Raw genomic sequence first — 22,210 nt, forward strand, 5'->3', positions numbered from 1 at the left:
AACTTCATTTTTCTCTACCACCTGCCAACGTTTTTTTAATTATTTTTTACAACTTTTTTGAAACTTGCAAAACGTGGGCCAGGTTTTCATTAATTTATTTAATTATGCCGCCGCATATTCGCCGAAAAATGGCGAACTTCAGAGGAAATTTATTTTTTAATTAAACTTTCACTTCGGAACTATGTAGTACGTTTTAGAAAACAAATGGTCGCAACTCCCTGTCGGGTCGTCACAGAGATAGAATTATTAAAAAAAGTTGAACAAAAGAACAAATTGAATAAGTGGAATGCAGAATCACGACGTTTAATTAAAATAATGCGGTACACTGCTTTATTTTATTAATTAAAAATGATATGGTGTTTTCCGTTTCCAATAATCAAGTTGAAAACATAAATAAAATGAAAACCCCTTGTATTCTAAAAATAGTTAATTAAACTCTAAAATTGGTGACGGCTGGGAAATAACCATATCAAGCTATTCACGTTTCGAGATCTTCTTTGTTGGAAGAATGTCACGAACTAAAAAAATTCAGTGAATACAGGTTCAATCAATGGGTATTCTGGTAGTAAACTTTTTTCTTTGATACGCGAACAATATGAAACCAATCAATCAGATTTATTTAGTTCAATAATGGTTAAAAATTCAATGACACAAAACAATTTAAATATATATATATACACTGACCGGCAAAAAAAAACGGCCACCCTGAAAAATTTCGTAAAATTAAATTTAATTTAATTTAATTCTGCGTTTATTTGTTTTCTTTTTTTGATAATTTATACATTAAATTAATAATTTTTAAAGTTTGGTTTTGCGAAATCTTTCAGGGGGGCCGATTTTTTTGCCGGTCAGTGTATATATATGTAATATGTATATTTAAATTATGGGCTTTATTTCATGCTCATTGCGGAATACAAAACTATAGTTTACGAAATATCGTTGTACCCTATAAAATTTTATTGACAAAAACGAGACGGGCAGTACTACAATGGCAAGAGATATTTACAACTTAAAGCTGTCGCGTGGCGGTAATCCGCAGATTTTAGAAAGCAGAATAATCCAGGTCCGAACAGGGACCATCGTTACTCACGAACGAAAATGAGCATTATTTTACGAGTATACAACTACCTGCTAAATGTTCTCCGACAAATTTGGGTTGAACTGGTGTGAACCATAAATATTTCTTACCATTGTACTACTGTCCGCCTCGTTATTGTCAATAAAATTTTATAGGGTACAACGATATTTCATAAACTATATTATTCTAGTTTCGTTTTGTATCTATAAACATGTGCGGTGATTTTAGTAACTAACCTGTTTGTATTACACTTTGAATAAAAAATTGTATTCTTTGAGTTAAGCAACGCAAACACATTTATCTAATTTAAATTTGTCAGCAGATTTTGTAGTTTTCCACGTTGGTCGTTTTAATGCGGTGTTAACATGGTACGGTGTGATTTATATTAGATAATAACGTTGGCACAGCGGGTAGCGATTTTGACAAAAACTGAAACCCCAACTTTTGGTAATTTGTGCCCTTAGTGTTCACTCACGTGGGATTAAAACGAAATACATTTATGACATAATTATTACTATTATGTAGGTACTCAACATTTCAGTCAGTAGCATTTTTACAAAACAATCCACTTTTCTATCATAGCTTAAGCGATATCAGTGGATAGTAAGATAAATAAAATAAATAATGTGTATAATTCCCATACAATACAGAAAGCACGTCTGTCGTTTTTCAGCTCCTTTTTATAAAATATTTACTTAACAGTTTCAGTATAAACTTATGAATTTTCATGAGTTTATATTGAAACTTACACCTGCAAATTTATTCATAATTAATATTTGCTGATCCAGCGAAGTTTGCCGAAATTTAATTATTATTTGAATGTAGGACGTAATATTACATACATATTTTAGAAAAAAAATCATTGGTAATTAATAATAATTACAGACAGTTGATTTATAGGCTCGTGTGAAAAATCCACACAATTTGAGTTCATGGTTTACAGTGTCACTAATTGGACATAAAAACCTCTCGTGCTTGTTTCAGTGAACACACGAACTAATTTAACATGTTAAAACTAACTGTGGAAGACAGCAGTCCTTTAGCGTTTAAAAATATGTACTTCATCTCTTTGGTACATTAATATTTCCTGTTATAGTGTGTTTATTGTTGGCAACAAGTGTTATTTATATTTGGATCGAGAGTATTTAAATTCAAAATAAGTTTGATACAAACGATTGTATCCCAATTGTGGTTTACAACCTCTTTGTGAAATGTTTACAAACAGGCGCATCTGTTTGCTTTACAGTATTCAGGTAAACACAATTTGTTTTCTGTTGAGGCTTATAACTGCAATGACATTATTTTATAACGATAAAAAATTAATGTATGTCGTTTATTTCATATAAAATCTTATATGACTCCACTAAACACATAATTTTACAATTATAAAATTCTACACAAAGTAGAGAAATAATAAAACAAATCTTCACTTTTTTTCTATTTTTTTTTATTTGTACACTGCATAAACTCAAATTTTTTCTCTAGCTTTGCAAGCAACATTTTACAAAGAACAAGCATTATTTCCTTAATTAACAAAATAAACCAAAATAAGAGTGAACAAAGATAAAATGACCTCAAAAAACAGCTTAAAAAACGAACTCTCTAAAAAATATTTTATTTAAAATATTCACGATATATGTAATCTACAATGTATTTATACTTAGATTACAATGGAATGAAAACCGCCATTGGCTTTTGCCCCTCACTTGAATTAATGACAAAAAAAACATAAAAAAACCTTCGAATAAAAACGTTTTGTTTCGGTATTTATGTGTTTCTATAAAGAGTGGCATTTTCTCTAATGGCAAATGACATATCTGGAACAGGTACTTTATTTGTAAGAACAAATATAGAATTTTATTCTATATATTTTAAATACCAAACTGATATGATACAAAGTTGGTTGGTATCCGATAAATTAAATATTAATTAAAATAGTAATAAATCGTAATTTTATCGTGAAATACAAATACTTCTTTTACTAATCTTAAATATGTTAACGATGTTTTAATAACAAAGCAAGGTATGTCGTGAAAACGTGCGTTCTCTAACATTAAGTTTTCTTAAAGAGAAATTTGCTCATAAATTCTTCTGTTTCATCTCTGCCAGAAGTTCATACTTGTTCGTGATAAATTGTTCTCCAGAAAGTATTATGAACAAGAATTTAATACACGGCTAGAGATGAGACGTTCGAAGCACCTTCTGAATTATTTGCAGCGGGGAATCAAAAGTTTTTACAACGTAGTTTTGCAAGTATTGATTACCTAACAGAAAGTTGTAAATTGTTTAAAGTTCCAACAATAAAGTTTCATTAGGACTAATACTCAGGAAAAGTTTATCGAACGCCATACGAGAACACTACTTCATAAAAAATGTATTGGAAATATTGGCCTCGTGGCAATTCCCAGCGGTACAAGAAAGGAATTTCCTATCACTTAGGTGAAAGTTTGTCACAGATTCAATTTACTGCCTCAAAGTGATGAGAACAACCCATTTCCTGATAATATAATTACAGAAAAGTTTGAGTAAAATCAGGTTGAGGTAATTAAAGTTACAGGAAGGAAAGTATTTAACCGTCCTTTGATAAAGTGCCAAATTTCTGAACCATAATATAATTCGTAATCTAAGTACAATCACAAAAAAGAACAAAATGTTTGACTTCATAAAAAGGACGCTGAAGTAAAGGGATCAATAATTTTTAATAATTCTGATGTTTGGAGTTTTTATCAATATGTCAAATTTAGTGAGAAACTCATAAAAATATAAAATGATCGGTTTTCCGTTCTACTCCCAAGAGAAAGTTTTAAAGATGGACGGTGGAATTGTCGTAAAATGGCAGCTCAGTATTTTATCTCAAATTTTAAAAGTGGTTTAAGTTATTCTTTATGATTCTAAAACTCAAAGCTGGTAAAACAGGATTTTTACGGATTTGTGTGTACTTCCGGATTAAAATTTATAACAGAGATTTCCTGAATCGATTTTACTTAGTGTTTTCACAATTAGTTACGTGTTGTGTGCAGCATATTACAATGACTGCTAGTTTGTAACAAGTACAGTCAGTTATACTACTATTAATTATTCATTTTATATAAACATGCTTTTCACGAATTTAGTATCTGGTTAATAGATTTAGGAATGAATAGCTACAGGACAGTGATTAGTTCATATATTGTAAAACTATTTACCGGGTAAAAAATATTGATTTATGTTTCTTTTAAAAATGTGTGGTCTTCACATATTAAGTCATTTGTTATACTTATTATTATGTGTTAGAGTACCTCAGCTCCGAATCAGTGAAAAATGGTGAAATTTTGGGCTAAGAAATACTCAGTCTAGATAGAAATAGATTAAAATTACATGATTTAGTGTTATTTACGACATTTTATCTAGTGTATATTTATATTAATTTGGGATGTAATTTGCCCCTCACGTGCTACTGTATATGAAATAGGAGTTTTGACAAAAGAAACTGTGAACTTAATTTCGAAGAACTTCATTTTTAAATTACTATACAAACTCACTTGTCGGAATCTATGTACCTGCAAAAGAACGCATCTCATTGCCTCAAAATTATCGAACTCACCTACCTAAACTTGAGCTTGGCTGTTTATTAGTGTACTAAAATACCATCAAAATACTTAAAGGTTTCCCAGTCAATTTAAACTGCGCACGAATGCCACTTCGGACCCACGTAGTATCCTGAAAAGAAATATTAGGCATAACCTCCGCACAAACTCAATTGAAAAAATGTCTCCTAAAATATAAAATATGTCTTATAACCAGTTACCGGAAGTGTAAATGTTTCTTTTATAAATACTGTCCAAGTTGCCGGAAAACCATCAAACAAGTACTAAGCGGCGTATATTCCCATCTATCTCTCTCCGAATTTATATTAAAATTATTTTCAACCACATCTCTGAGACATGACTAACATTGAAGGCCAAAGGAGTCTTCTGCAAATTAAACGAAATAAACTACACGCGTCGGAGCCATACATACAAAATTAGGGTCTTTTGAGGTTGCAGCAAAATAACGTTTGTTTCCATTCTAGGTTTGTAATGGTTATTCTTAGAAATAAACCATAATAATAGGATTGTACGTTTGCGAACCGATTTAATCAATACGGAAAAATGTATGCCACATACCGTTAGAAATCTTACAGTCAAGATAAAATACATATAATGTTTAATTTAAAAAAGTATCACACCACGTAATGTACTTTATAATTTTCTACAGCAAGATGATAAAATGTTTAGCAGTTAGAAATGGTTTATGCATTGTTTCCAATGGTAGTGGCTGACACCTGTCTATAATATTTAACAGTAAATAATGTCAAAGTATGACGCACACCGATTTCTCCAGTTGTTCCTAGCAACGTAATATACGCGTACTGCGAAGTAGTTACTAATTACGTCGTTGCTAAGTAATTTTGTTGTTTTCCATACGCGATCTAGCTGGCACATATACTTCTTCGAACTGTTAACAACAGCATGCTTTATAATCTGCCTTTTGAGGAATTAGAGGCTTTAAACCGAGCTAGCTGATACAATAACGTGAAGTCGTGAACTTGAAATGTCCTTGTTTTGCGGGAACTTTTACGATAGTTGTTCCAATTTTAAGATTTTTGCTGATTTATCGTTGTTGCCAAATTTTATATTTTCGGTAAAATAAAATCATGTGCATCTGTTAAGACGATTTTTCTTTTAACATATATAATTTTAGTTTTCATAGTTAGCATAGACAGTTACTAAAAATAAATGTACGATATTAAGGTATTGTTACGTTTGACGGGCGAATAATTAATCGGGCGCAGGTAAAACTCAACGATTTATTTGTTTAACTCGAATTACACTACTAACTATTGCAACGAATATATACAGAAATTATTCCAGCGAATTTCACTGGACGCTCTTGACTGTCTCCACCGGCTGAATCCTCCATTCCCGACGGTCGTCTCTGTTTAAACCCATACTTCTCCGATCGAGATCTTTCACGAACATCCATCGCGACTCCGTACAGTATATACAGGGTGCCGCATCCAAGTCTGGATATAGAGAATTAACATGGGAATTGGTTTTTATTTTATAATATCTCCTCAGATCACTTTAAAGCTATTATTGAGTAATGCCTTTGTGGAGGTCGAAGAGGGCTATCGGCCAGTATTTTTTTCAAATCGTTGCATCGCGCTCATTCCCTGTAAAAAGGTTTTAAAAACCGTATTTTGAAATTCCCGCCCGATCCGATTTGTCGCAAAATGTTCCGTCGCACTGTCGAAGTTCGGCGATCGCGTCTTTGAATTAATCGTGCAAAATCCAAATGTCAAAGTGAAATTAGAAATTATTCTCAGAAATCAACGAACAACTCAAACTGAATTATTTTACCCAGTGTGATGATTATTGTAGGACAAATTAAACTGAATAAATGCACACATTGACCCATTCATTCATCATAGTGCGCGACCCCATCAAACGAGCCATCTCAGACCGTATCTAAAAAGCCCGAGATGAAGACTTCGAGCAGCTGGTCTTCCTCAAAACCCCATCGGCAGCATTGTGACATGTCCTGGGAGCCCTCAAGCTAGGAATGTACTCGCGCTGCCTCACTCAGTAATCACTGAACGACTCAAATTGAATTATTTTATCCAATATGACGATTACTATACCTAAGTCAATTTAAACGGAATAAATGCACAAACTGCACACAATATTTTATTAGGTTATGTTGCTGGTGCTGGTCGAGTCCTTTGAGTATATATATTAAATGGAGGAGGAGTGTTGTAGTCCCCACCACCGAAAATTGCAGGACAAGTGGCCGCCATATGCAAAGGTATTACAAGCGCGCTTTTTGAATAAAAGCCGGGATGCTAACAATCTTTAAGTCATTTTAATTGATATAAAATGATTGACAACAAAAAAAAATGGTTGGGCAATTAAATTAAAAAAAAAAAAACGCCGAGTTTGATAGCTAATATTTATTTTATTACACGAAGACACACACGTTTTAGACTGAAGTCATTAGTTAATGCAATTAACATACAATATTTGTGAAATAAAATGAGTTTATTAAATTTATGTCGTTGTGACGTACACTTTTGTTGGATAATGGCACAATACTTCTTCCCCATGGTAGACTTTGTAAAACTTCTACAGCACGAAAACCAGACGAATATCGAAACGAATTCTACAACTAAAGTCAATTACTAGGTTAATTCCTAAATAAATGTATTTACTCACTTTGACTGAAAATTAAGCTGTCGCTAAACACGATTCAAAATACCAAACACCAAAAAAACAGCACATAAACAGCTAAAATGTTTACAAAATCACGAACAGCTGTTTACTGTCAACGGTAGGTTCCTGCGCAGATCGCATGAGTTTACCTTCCAATATGGCGGCATTCTATCTTTCCCTTTCCAGTACTTTAATCCCCCTCCATTTAATATATATACTCAAAGGTCGAGTCTTTATTACTAAAATCTCATTAAAATGCCATGTTCTACTGCGATTAGATGAAAAATCGAGGGCCCGCTTTTCTTATTGTGTGATGATAAGATTTACCATCAAAACAGCTGGCGCTTTTGAAGAGGACCTTTTAATGAACCATTTAGATAACTACAAATAACAAAACTTAACAATTGTTGATGAATTAAGTAATGAAATATTGTACGAATCTGGAGAAGTATTGCACTATTTTCAAGAATTGCTCAAAAACACTGCTCTCAGTAAGTAAGCCGATCTTCAAAACTCCTACGCGTGTTGATCAGCATTTGAGGTGAAATCTGAAGACAATATTGCTGGATTGCTTGTTTCAGTGCGTTTTTTTTTGTATACCTGGTACTGTTTGAATACAGATGGTCGTGAAGAAATCTCCAAAGAAAAAATTCCCAGGGGTTTAGATCCGGCGAATGCACAGGCCAATGGGACGGTGCAAACTTTCCATTCCAACATTGCGGGAAAATACTGGTTCAAATAAACAACATTTATGCGAGCTGTATGGCTGGAGATTTAGTCCTGGATGTAAAAGACCTGCTGCAGATGCTGCACCCTTCGAGTCCTATGAAGTATTTGCTGAGCTAGCATATTGTCCTACTTCTGAGCATTGCTCAAATTTGATCGTTCTGACGATTATAACTTCCCTTAAGACCAAATGAACATTCCTCAGTAAAACAAACGTCCCTCAAAAACTCTCCATCAGCCTAGATTCTCTCAAGCGTTCCTTCGTAAAACTCCATACGTGAAACGTAGTCCTCAGACTTCAATTTTTTGTCATGATGCTTTTTGAAACTCTTCTATCCCATCTGTTTAAGATCCCTAGAAAACGTCGTGCCCATCTGATTTTATTTAGTTTTTATCACCTTTGAAAATAAATGTAACTTTGTTTTGTGAAATATTAGTTTTATTTTTGTTGTTGTTAACACAATAAACAAATAAAACAGTAATACAAAAGTTTCTGAATCTCAAAACACATTCGTAATAGAGAAAAATACTTTAAAATGTTGATGAGTCAATGTTCTACATTTCTCTGTCAAAACTTTCTTGTAACGAACATGCTTCCTGGTGGCAAAAATTCCATCCCTGCTTAACGAATGTAAAATCAATTGACTTCCAATCTTTCGTGATTCGAAAAAAAAGTGTGAAATTTACCCCAATTACCTAATTAAATTAACCGTTGAAGAACAAGCAGGCTCTCGCTTTTTCATCTAATCGCAGTAGAACCATGGCTGACTCCATTAATCTCTTTAGAGATTAATGGAGTCGGCCATGGTAGAACATAGCATAACCTAATAAAATATTTTGTGCAGTTTGTGCATTTATTTTGTTTAAATTGACCTACAATAATCATCACACTGGATAAAATAATTCAGTTTGAGTTGTTCGTTGATTTCTGAGAATAATTTCTAATTTCACTCTGACATTTGAATTTTGCACGATTAATTCAAAGACGCGGTCGCCGAACTTCGACAGTGCGACGGAATATTTCGCGACAAATCGGGTCGGGCGCGAATTTCAAAATACGATTTTTAAAACCTTTTTACAGTGAATGAGCGCGATGCAACGATTTGAAAAAAATATTGCCCGATAGCCCTATAACTCTCTGATCTGGGGAGATATTATAAAATAAAAACCAGTTCCCATGTTACTTCCCTATATCCAAACTTGGATGCGGCACACTGTATACATTAATAGATTTTTTGCGGAAGTTATCTCATCAAATGCCCCTTTTGAAATTCAAAATCTCAGACTACCACTACTGGCACCATCAAAATTATACCAAAACTCCTCACAAGAGGTTCAAGAACAATAAATAAACACCTGCCCACATTAGCTGCTTCTTTTTTAATTTTTTTTATTCGGTAAAGGTTGCTTGGAGTTCTTTGTGACTTGAAATAAACTCACCGTATCCTTAGAGACGTTCCAGACCAGACTTTCCGCTTCTTAGGAATTTTTTCATTGCATTAATCAAAGATAAAGCCAGCAAGGAGGTAGCAAATACTCTGTACATTCCTGAATAACTAAATAAATAAAATAAAAGAGCGGAAAAAGAGGTCTTTGTCTGTCCCAGATTCTTGTAAAAAATAGTGCCTTACTTAAAGCAGTGCACTACATTAGATTTTTACTTACACTTTATTAACATAAAATACCCATTACGCACCTATTTACATATTTAACTTTAATTTACACACATGTTTATTAGAAATAAACTTTTTTCCACGAACTGTTTACTTTATCAACGCAAGTAAATTTTCTTAAAGATACTCATTATCATAAAGCATTGTTAGTTTTGCTGTAATGGTGGCCTGACACAATCAAAATTAAAACTTAATTCAACATCACAATTGTCACATAATTATTACCATCATTTTTATAGATGTGAAGTGAATAATTTTGCCTGCAAATACTCAAAAAATAGCACGAAAAATAATTATTTTTGAGCCTATAATCCGTTTTTCGGGTTCAGAAAAGACAGTTCAACATTACACGGTGCAAACAATATCAAAAAATTCATTTTATTTCAATCCAAAACGATAATTACGATCTGTTTAAATATTTATTCTATTTTAGAACCATAATCTTATTTATAACCACCCAAATGCGGGCTTAAATTGGCCTTTTTAGCACAAATCTGTCAAAAATTGCTAAGCAACAATTGATTGTTCATTTACACTAATCAATTAATTATTCAAACACGCTTCGATATTCAACGTTTTTCTTAAGTTGGAAAAAAAAAATTTTATCAAATCATTACCTGACTGACTTCAAATTCTTCTAAACTTTCGTTTGAATAAAGGTTTTCCGCTTCTTTAATTTACATTTTGAAAAACGAATTACCAAATAATCAACGTGGTATCCATGACAACATCAAAATAATAGCCAGCTATGTATTAAAATTCGCATCGGCACAATTCACACAGTCTTGCCGAAAATACTCAATATTTCGTTAAAAATAGTTTAGAAACTAAAATAGAATAAAACGTTGTATGTACCACGTGCATAATTGTCGATTGTGGCACTCGGGAAATTAAAAGCCCTCCTTCGTCGGGATTTAAACATTCCCTCGTGCCACAATCTCCCTGATTATGCCCTTAATACATAAATAACTATTACTAACTACTTGCTTTTTGTTAATGTTCTTCTACTCGTCACGATTCTGAAACTTTTATCTTTTCAGTTTAATTAAACACATTTTTTTCACGTTGTTTGAATCCTTTAATAGGTGCTCAGTGATTTATTAACATGGTCAAGCTTCCACAAAACTTAATTTTCGTGCAAGGTAATTTGTACCCTAGTTAAACAAATAAGTAATAAATTTTACAGCAAGGACAAAATTTATGGGCAAATTTCCTCCATATCGTCGAAATAAAAAATGGATATAGCCGAGCTATAAACGACATCGGACAGAAAGGATATCACTTGCACAGACCACTGCTGTTTTTTTTACAACCGTAACCCTTAACTCCTAATAAATTAACTGCGGCAGGTTTCGGACAGCAGGTTGGGGACTGTTCAGCTACTGTGAAACTGATATTTTATTTTACTGCCAGAGCCGCTTAATTTCATCTCGCTTTTTTTGGCCAGATGGTCCACAGTACATAATGTCAGCTTTAAGACCTTTTAACGTTGTTACTTTTGTTTTTAAGAGATACTTGATAGTTTAGACAAGTTTTTTTATTCATTGTGCCTATGATGATGACTTCAGACCAGGATCAGTTCGTCACCTAATAAAGGTAGTAGTTACGACTTTTGAAGAAATTTTTCGTTCATATTTTGAAAATGGCGTTTCTTTGAAAACTGTCCTATAAGACGTGGTGTAATAAATAACATTATATTAAATTCTAGTAGTTGTATCAGATTTTTCCAGTTGTTTTGCTCAAAGTAAAAAATTATTTCCTAAAACTAAATGTTTTCATTACATTGTAGGATTAGTGTTAGCCACGATTAAAAATTTGACTATGTTATTTAGATGTAACTGAGAAATTGAGCTAGATGCTGCTAGATATGAAGAACGTGGAGCCAGATTTTAACTTCTATAATCATTTTTGTTTCGTTAAGTTTTATACTATGGATACAGGATGTAACATAAATATGGAACCGCTTAAATATTTACAACTGTCCATAGCGATCTGTGCTGGAATTATACTGAATCATACGTAAAAGATATAAAAACATAAATTCATTAAATTATTCATGAAAATATTGTTCTGAAGATTTCACGTTCAGTAACTATTTTCTTTCAACAAAATAAAATGCTTTTTTGATAGTGGAATTAAAAGAACCCATTTGGACATAAAACAATGGCAACTGATGATTCTAGATCATTTAGAATATTTAGTTAGCTAACACAAAATAATAAAAACTATTTTCTGGAGAAAATTTATTTTTTATTTTTTTAACTTTTAACATTGCATACATATCTTATTTTAACTACGCATAAGTATGTTTCAAATGAGTTTTTCCTTTACAAAATCTGTGACAACGCCATCAACATTTTTTCAAAAACACGAAAATCACTTTGGATAGGAGCAATATATTACTGATAATAAGAATGTTGTATTCCCAAATTTTGAATCATTCATTATTTTTTTTTAATCACCTGCAATCAATGCCTTTATAAGCAATTCTAAATAAATTATATATATTGTATAACATAACATTTTATTTTAAAATTCTTTGAGATGACGTCATCATGTTGGTGATGATTATATGCATATGCGAAATTTGACTACAATCCGTACTTTCGGAAATTGTCTGACTAATAAAAATCAGCACAGACAGGCAGCCAGACGGTAATGGGAGACCAAGTTTTCGTACTCTAGGGGTCATGAATCGTGAGAAAACATGAAACTGGCAAATCGCTCGTTGGACTCGATTACTATACTTCCTTAGTTTACGTTCGGGAAGTAAAAATATTTTGTTTTTGTAAAAACAAAGCTACTATATATTCTTATATTATATATCTATATTCTTAAGAAAATTTATTGCATTTGTAATTATAACATCCTTTGGGGCCAATTCCAAGTTGGCCAGTTGCGCCGGCGCAAGTCACTGGTGCAGCGCAACTTTGTAATGCTGATTTGGGTATCAAATGCTGGTTGCTAAGGGGTGACGGAATAAACAAACGCACTTGTGTTTCCATTGCAATTTGCACCATGGAGTTGCGGCACCTCTAGTAGGCAGTGCAAGTTGGCGCAATTTATCTCGAAAAATTACGGTCGTCTGTCAAGTTTTAGCGGGTGTTGCTGTTAATTTATGCAAAAATTCTAGTAAAGGTGAGGGTAAACGACGAAAAATTACCGAGAGAGCTAAGATGTCGTTGTATTAATGGAAATTTTGAACTTGAAAATTTACAATAACTATTGGCGCAAATCGGTGGCGCAAAGTTGTGAGTTGCGCCGGCCAACTTGGAATTGACCCCTTTATAGGTAATCTATCTACAACATAAAGATTTTTTTATTATTTTTTTGGGACTCTCGAAACTCCCGTATATAACGTAGTAAAGAGTTAATCCGCCATTTTCCAGACACGCGGTATATATCATTGTAATCATACTTTAACGGTCTCTCAAAACCCGAAAAAAAATACATATTGCAATTTAAAAAATATATGTTTGGGTCGCGACGCTGTCACCACCTATGCGTCATATTTGCAATGTACATACCTACTAAATTAAGTTTCCACCTGCAAGCTAAAAACAATGAGGTTTACAGAATTTCAATGTCTCTATCCGAAGTTATTAGGCCACGAAATTTTGGCTGAGACACCCTTTAGTTCTCAATTTGTAACGGAATCCCCACATGCACAAATAATAAACAAAAAATTTGCTATTATAACGCGTGTTCAATTGGAAAAGTCATTAAGTTAGCGTTGTTTTTTCTTTTATAGGTATAAGATAACATTAAAAACGCATTCCTTTTATTACTCCATACTACGAGACGTAATGATATTTGACCACGCTTATTTGACAAAGTTGTTGAAGCGTTAATTTTATTGATTTTATCATACCAAAAGTGAGGTTAGGTTGCATCATTTCGTGTTGCCAGCTGTTATTATCGATTAACTTTTAGGTTTATTACACTCATACTTCATAATCTTTACAAAAAATCAATGCCAACTTGATGCGTACAACAAGATAAGTCAGAAGTACCATCATAGCAACATAAAAGCATAAAAAATGAAACACACAGTATACCAAGGGATTGGTGGCGGAAGACTTAACATTTATCGCGGACTGTTGAAAAAAATTGCACATTTAGATCTAGAATTTATAACTATTTTTAAATATACAAGTGTATCTAAATTCCAGACCCAAGTTTTATTTATTTATCCTTCCTTACATATTTTTGTAAATTAGATCCTTTATGATAGGACTAAGAAGGATAGGGTTTAGTCATTAACAATTTTCCAAAAATTTCGATTTTTATAGAAAAATGTTCAATTCAAAAATTCACATCTCCACCATTTTTAAATATGGAGATTTAGAATGTTGCACAAATAATGTTACTTATGCATCTGAACACATGTGTAACAAGGCGTACACAGTTTAGAGTTACACGTGATCTGCAAATCATCAATTTCTCATTCCTGTCAATAAAACATTTGTATTTTACTTTTTCAAACTATTGTCTAATAAGAGATAAACTCAAAAATGGTAATATGAAAAAACTGACAATTCGTTACTCAATCGTTCTGTAGAAATAGGTTTAAATTATTTTTAACATTTTTAAATAAATATACTTAGTTTGTAAAACTGTGGAGGGTGTTAGTTATTTAATCATTATTTAATGGTGTGTTAATTCCAATTAAACAACCCTGAACATTTTACAATAATTCTTCCCTAAATTTTTCAGTGACTGATAGTTAAAACATCCTGTATCTATTTCATTTACCACATCTCCATTATCCAGTAGCCTAGATTTAGAAACCTTTATGCCAATTGTAGTCATTAAATTTATTATTTCAATGAAACCCTTCATTACTTAACATTAAATCAAGCTAGTTATTAGATATAGATATTAGTTTAACAAGGCTGGAAAATGCAGTTTTCCAAAAAAATTTCCAGACGTGTGAAACACAACATTTTGTGCGCCGACAATTTATTATGGTTATTTATTTTAACTTGTGTTTGAAATAAAAAACAAAAATCTTTTTAGGAAAATTTTATTATTTAGAAAGATTTGTAGTACTGCGCGATGTTCAAAGAATTTCACTTTTGCTGAAAACTTACAAAAATAGGAGAGTAGACGCAAATTCAATTAATCAATTAATGCTTGACCCGCCTTGTCCTTGTCCAAATTTTATTTTAGTTTTTCCTTTAGCATAATAATGCACTCTCATATTCCCAAAGATATTTTCGGAGGTCAATAATTAGCACACAACCCCACAACGACCTAAACAGCACACTAAACAGTTCCACTTGCAAATTCCAAACACATTTGACACAAAACAGACAATGATGCAGTGATGCCAACCGGCAAAATAAACCTAACTATTTTAAATGTCACGTTTGATTGTCTAGACTTCCAAAAGATGATTTTCTTAACCGCAATTGAGTAAGACAAACGCTATGAAAAATAACGGAGGCGCACAAAATTTATTTTGTGCTAAACATATCCCTAAAAAGAAATTTAGGTTTCTCAAACAAACGTCGAATGTGGGTTTCAGCTACGGTTACTTTGCATAAATATTTACCATAATTAAACAAATAAATAAATCATAAAAAAATACCATCACATTACATATTTTTTCTGCGACGTATGAATGGAAAATAGGTTAGTTTTGTTACATCGAGACATATTTGTGTTAAATCTAAATAATAAAATTTAAAATGTTTAAATCGGATATTGCTCCGTAACTCGCACTGGCGTAGAAGAACATGAATGTATTTTCATGGTGTGTATTTTCGCGTAAAATGTTTTGCGACGCTTTCTTTATTGGTAAAATAAACTTTATATATAACCAAGTTATCTAAATATTTTCCCCGAGGAAGTAAAACACATTTTAATGTTCACAACTTTGGAATATGAAGTGTAGCGCTAGGAACAACAACAAACTCTATAAATCAATATTGTTGTTTGAAATAAACAAAGAAGTTTGAATACATACAACGTACATACATTTTCTAAGAGAAATTTATGAAATAACGTTAAAATTATAGTAATAAAACAGTAACATTTTATTTGGAAGTATTAAAATAACCACTGACTAACGTATCACACTTATCAAATATGCAAATAAAGCACGACAATGTTACAAACATTCCACCCTAGAATTTCCAAATCCATATTTCACATTAATGGCTGAAGTAACACGACACTTTGAAAAACAAACTTTGCGGGGGTCGACCACTAACAGAGACAATAATTAATCAAATGTCTAACTCGCCTTAAGTGCTTGTAAAGACGGCTTGTAATTGGATAAAACCAGGTTAAACAAAGAACACTGCTAACAATGAAACGACAAGATTTACCAAGATATCTCTCCTAAAACTGTACCAATACTAAAAAACCAAATTAAACTCAAACATGTCTGCCCAACAACGCTTATATTACACCTAATCTTCGTAAGTGGCAATGTTACAACTTTTGTTATAGCCGAGATTTTATGAAACACCAACTGGTCAAATAAAAAACCACATAAAGTTTTAACAACTTTCGGTGCTTTGAAGAAGTTTAATTAAAATCACATCTAACATCCCCACTAAAACCCTAGTCGTGTTCTTGAATTTTACGAAACTCATACAAACTCTTCCTGTTTCAGGAGTCGACTACATGCATCCAGATTTAAAGTACAACTACGTAAGTATAAAACACGCATAAAACGTGAGGTCATTCCGATTTTACTTTTTAGAATGCGAAAGCCAGCTACGATTTCAGCAGTAATGATCCTTTTCCTTATCCTCGCTATACAGACGACTGGTTTAACAGGTGACTTACTTTACGAACGTTTTATACTTTATTTTATTTGAAAACGATACGATTTTTATTTGACGCCCTGAAGGAAGTCAGACGTCCATCAGGCTCAGTCCAATCGCTTTTCATGCCGCTATTTCATTTGCATTATGCAAATTTTTCTGATGAATGTGGACTCGACATAAAATCGATTTAGTGTTACGACAAGAACAATAATGTGCACTTCAGCTATATTGCCTGTTTAATGTTTGCTTTACATAATCAGAAACGGATTTGATGCGCCACAAAATGGATCGACGTTTTAAATTGTTAAATCCAGCCGATTTAAAACGAACATCAAGACGACCCACGCTTCGTCTTTCATTTTCACTTCTAAAGAAACAGAAGAGCGCAAATATAATCACTCAAATTTTTCTTAAAGAGGTTTTAGCCGTCTCAGCGGCGATTATGAGGCAATCAAGAACGTATAAAGAAGATACAACGTAATGAAACCGAGTTTAGATTTGTTGTTGGATTATTCAACCATCGCATTCACGATTTTCACACCATTTAAAATTTTTACGCTTTCTTTGGAATTGTTAATCACTATAGCTGTAATCGAAACTTATAATACAAACAATAAATGTTTACAACATGGAACATCTAGTCTCATCATCTGTAAACTATAAAAGTCCAATTAAATAAAATAAAAACTACCATATCGAACTCAAGCATATCTCGTCTGTTTTTAATAAAAGGTAAATAAACACTCGATATATCAGCTATCTCTGAATAAACATCAAAAATTTCTAATATATCTCCTAGTCTCAGTTTTTCTTTTTGAAATATAAATAGTAATTTAAATATGTATGAGATGAGATTCGCTTCAAGTTTCCTCACCAATTAAAAGTGCAATATTCAGTCAGAAAGTTCTTTGGAAGCTGAAGAACTTTCCTGAAAACTATGAATTATAAACCTGTATTTACTAACAATCGGAAAGTATATCATGTATTGTAAGACAGTTCGCTAAGAAAGTTTACTGATTTTATTTTTATTATTATTCATCGACTTTAGTCTAGTATTTCCATGGTTCAATCTTGTAAATTATTACTTATTAAAAACACCAACTGGTAATAGTCGTGCTTTTATGCCACATTTATGAGCAGTACGTTATTTATTCATTGTTACAATTTTTAATTGAAAACGAATTCTGAATTCAAAATTGTGACGTGTAACAGCAACAGTAACAATATCTTACCAAAAATTAATTATAATGAGTGGACATTTAATTTCAAAACTAAATATTGTTCAAACCGTTCTGCTGCAATTCATGATACATTCACTTTAGCTGAAAGTATTTCATTAAAATTATTGATTTCGACATTTTTCTCATTTTGTGATACAATCAATATATCGACATAAATCACTCGCCCATAAATTACCCTAATTATGGCCACCAAGTAGACACAAGCTTGATATGTTATGAAAACAATAATTTAAAAAAATAGCTTTAATTAAGTCCACACCAACTTGTTTCGACTCTTGTGACATTTTCACCATCAACTACAAAAAAATATCAGAATTAAAAAAAAATTATTAAAATAAAAACCAATCTAAATATAAATAATAATATCTGCAAGAGATTTCAAACTTTTTTAAATTTAACATTATTTTGTCAATAGAGTAAAATTTATAAGAACAAAATAATAGCTAAAACAAACCAATGTTTGGATTTTTTGCGAGCGTAGCACACGTATCAATATCAGTATGATACATTTTTAAACCACACTGTTACTTTGAAGTGAGACTTTCTTAACAAAACTTTGCGACTTCACGGGCGAACAGATTTTGCATAAAGACGCCTTTTTTCCTTATTTAGCAAGATATATCGATAATAAGCACAGATTCGTGATCATTTTTGTAAAACTAACCATATATTTTTTCTTTAAATAAGTATCTTGTGTTTTTAACGAAGAAAAATAAATTTTCTTTGAGGGATTTAACTAACGCTAATCTTTTGGATAAAGACGCCTTTTTCTTTCCTACGTGGCGATACATGACGAAAAGAAACTTAAATTCATGATATGTATTAAGAAAGTTTTGGATAAAAATTATTCATTTTCGGATCTATTTGACATTTTAAAATATTGCATTAAATGGAGGAGGCGCCGGGATAATAAATAAAACTATTTAATATACTTTAAATGGTTAAAAAAAAATTGATAACAGACTTTACATTATAGAAGGTGTCAAATGTATTTTTGAACACAATGAATTGTGCAAAAAATTATAAAACAAATACAAATTTGCACGAAGAAAAAATATTTCGAATGATTGAGTCGCCGGGACAATAGATAATTTTAAAAATATTTATTACAAAAGATTTATATGAGATTTATGTCTGAACTGCAGGCCATTTCTGCCTGTCTACTTCGTAGTATGAATCTTGGTCTTTAAGGGAAAAATTGGGGTAAAACTTGAGTGAGACTAAAGAATTGTTAAATTCTTTTAAATGTGAAGAACTTGAACATAATGACATGTAAATATGAAATATAAATATAAAACGCACCACCTTAAAGCTAGCCGCTTAATAAACAGGTAATACTAATAACCAATTAAACGCCAAATACAATCTTACTTTTTATTAAATGGTCAAAAGAATTGGCTTGAACTTTAGAACGAATCATTTATTTCCTTAAATATCTGGAACTCTGAACAAAATGACAAATTAAACACAATTTTGAAAGAAGGTAAATAAATTTTCTTCTAAGCCATTTTACAAATGTAATTTTTTTGCATAAAGCAGAGCCTTTTCTTCACTTTTGTGATAAAATATTATGAAAATGCGCACAGATCGTAATCTCGAGAAATTTTCTGATAAGGGTAATTTACTTTGAAGCGATGTGACCAATTCTATTATTAGGTTTTTATATAAACGTTGTGGTTCCAGGATAATCAATAATAACACGTCATTTTATATTCTAGAAGAAATAATATATTTCTTTAAGCATCTTGAATTTGAATAACAATACGATGATCTTTTGGATAAAAACTCCTTTTTTCTTCTCCCTTGTGACGACATAATTATGACGAAAATAAATCATACAAATTAATTACCACCTTTACAATGTTTAAAAAAAAATCAAAACCCTAATAAATCCTTTAAAAAAATCAGTTTGCCCTTTTGCAAAACAAAATACTAGGCAAAAATTATGTCACTGGCTCAGTTAGAGCAACCTTAATTTCTGCTAAGATTTTTGGTACAAATCTTATTCTGCTTTACATTATCTATTTTGGTATGGTCTGAATATGCTAATTTATGTAGATTTACTTGTCAACATGTTGCCATCAGTTTAATAATTACTGTATAAGAATTAAATTAAGCTGTGTATTAGATCTTTGTCGTGGAATTTTCTATCAAAGTAAAATTACATACATAATTTATTAAAATTTTTGCTTGTAGAGCCAGCCGAAATTATTAGAGATAGCTTGCATTTGACGTAAATATAAAATGCTACAATTACGTCTCAAAGAATATGTTCTTTACTGTTACAATCATATTTAGCAAATTCCTTTAAAATAAATGCAAGAAACTCAATTCCTGAAATAGTAGTGGCAATGTAATTTGCGATGTCTTGAAATTGGGGCTGAATGGCTTTGTCATTGTCTACTACTCGCATGGGAGAATAAAAAATCCGGATGTAACTAGAGGACGATTTTTTTATCACTATTTTTTTTAAACCATGAAAATTAAGTAAATTGCTATACCCACCCATTTTTCCCTCTATAAATAAGTATTTTTAAAAGATGTCAATGTAAAACTATTTCCCTTGAACTTATGTTTTATACATCTGTTTTATGATATTCTGTAGAATAAAAGCAATTTAAAGGATTTTTATAATGATACTTATTAAGTCTTTTAATATATTTGATTTGCTAATTCAGCAGCCAACTAACTTCAGAGAAAAACGCGTTCAAATGCGCTAATTAAAGAAATAAATAATTTTAATGACTTTGCAATTTCATTGGGTCAAATACAAACTTATACTCCTATAATATATCATTTTTCATATGTAAAAAGTGTTGTCTTAGAAGTAGAGTTAAAAGTTTACAATTACTTACATAACGATCAAATGTTTTTTTTTAACATTTTGAAGCATGTAAAATTGAAAAAATACACACTTGTGAAAATAATAACTTTGGTTCCTTTCACCAATTATTCGGTGTCCGATTTTAAATGTCAACCAGATTTTTTATTATTCTACAGGTAGTTGTCTATCTACGTATGTAGTAATATAAAAAAATTACTACTTAAGTGCTTGCACGAATTATAAGCCTCCACGTCTTCAAAGCAAAATTATCTCAACGTGATGCTGATAACTGCTTCGGACAACTAACAAATTTAAATTCACCACCGCTCATCTGCAATTCTATATCAAATACAAAAGCCATCAGTGCCATCACAAACAGAATAGAGCTATACAAAACTGCAACAACGGTGCAACCTAAATTCTAGACAGTGGTAATAAATTTACACTCAGCCCATTTCAGTAATTGAATTTTCAACGACGTCATAAATTGACCATTCGTTTCAACACTGCTTACAAAACTCCAATAAAATACACTCATGCTTGAAATTTTCTTATAGTTCGGTAAAGTGGCTGCAAGATAAGCAGTAAAATTTTCCAACTTTGAACATTATGTAAACACCCTGGAATAATAAAATAATGGAAGTGTGTGACAAACATCGACGTTGATGGAATTGTATCGTTTAGTTTTTAAATTTGCGTCCAATTTATCTGTTTGAAGACGACACGAAACGCACCTATTCCACGTACTAACTCCCATATAGTTTACAGTTAAGAGATATTCATATTCTTGCAAAAACGCCCTAATATAATCCATTTCAGTCACGGAACAAGATGTGCGGGAGAAGTAGCAGCTGCCAGGGATAATGGCATATGTGGTGTCGGTGTCGCCTACGACTCAAAAATAGCAGGTTAGTGGAATCGTGGAAATAGAAAATGTACGTTTTTCGCTCCCTGTGCGTCACGCTTTATTATCTAATTTTATCAAGCTTGCGTCCCGTTCTTATCCACTTGCTAGTTCCAGAACGTGAGATGTAATCTGATTTCGATCAACTAACAAGATTAAATCTTCTAGATTTTATTTTATGGTTGCTGCCATTCAAACTCAGTGTAAAGGATGGATTATCTTATTAAGTGAAGATTGCCGTAATAGTTCCATTTAAATGATTTAGAGCAGTCGATTTAAACTCGGCCCACAATTCTTCGGCGAAGGCTGATGTTCAAACTTAAATTCCCTTCTTTAATAGAACGATCCGCAATTTTAATTAATAGTTAAATCTGTTCCACATTTCACATTACAAAACTTAAAAACACATACGTAGAAAAGAAATAAATTATTTAAAACAATTCAACTATTTTATTTTTGAATATATTTTTTTTTTTTATGAATTCTAATGAAACTTTGGCCATTTTAACAAATTTGTCTTTTTGCTAACACCCTGATTCAGTAGTTTAAAACTGGAAATAAGTAATTTGTAAAATGTTATATGCAAATAGTTAATTTCGCGGGTGAATTTTGGTGGATGCGCCGGGTTTGTACGATGGAGCTTTAATTTTTATGTGGGTTTGCTTAATTTGAAAATAGTTTACTTCATCAAGTGGTTTTCAGTTATACTAATTTTTTCAATTATTTCATTTATTCTCTTTAAGTATTTTTTT

General features: G+C 31.8%; 1 protein-coding gene and 1 long non-coding RNA gene across 3 annotated transcripts in view; one reads left to right on the plus strand and one right to left on the minus strand.

The window, feature by feature from the left end:
• The window catches only part of LOC135134146 (neuroendocrine convertase 2), a 138,770-nt gene that overhangs the window by 97,065 nt on the left and 19,495 nt on the right, over positions 1-22,210 (plus strand). For both annotated transcript variants that reach the window (XM_064062766.1, XM_064062765.1), the window contains exons 4-6: positions 16,333-16,370; positions 16,423-16,499; positions 21,374-21,462. In XM_064062766.1, coding sequence (XP_063918836.1) covers positions 16,333-16,370; positions 16,423-16,499; positions 21,374-21,462 — 204 coding nt within the window. The remainder of the gene's footprint in view (positions 1-16,332; positions 16,371-16,422; positions 16,500-21,373; positions 21,463-22,210) is intronic.
• LOC135134153 (uncharacterized) lies at positions 7,035-7,527 on the minus strand. Its single transcript, XR_010281237.1, has 2 exons — positions 7,312-7,527; positions 7,035-7,264 (listed from the first exon to the last, which is right to left on the minus strand). It is a non-coding gene; the product is annotated as an uncharacterized LOC135134153 (long non-coding RNA).

This window comes from Zophobas morio, unplaced genomic scaffold, assembly GCF_036711695.1.
Source record: "Zophobas morio isolate AGI-343-1 ecotype UQ-CSIRO unplaced genomic scaffold, CSIRO_AGI_Zmor_V1 ptg000023l, whole genome shotgun sequence".
Classification (NCBI taxonomy): domain Eukaryota; kingdom Metazoa; phylum Arthropoda; class Insecta; order Coleoptera; family Tenebrionidae; genus Zophobas; species Zophobas morio.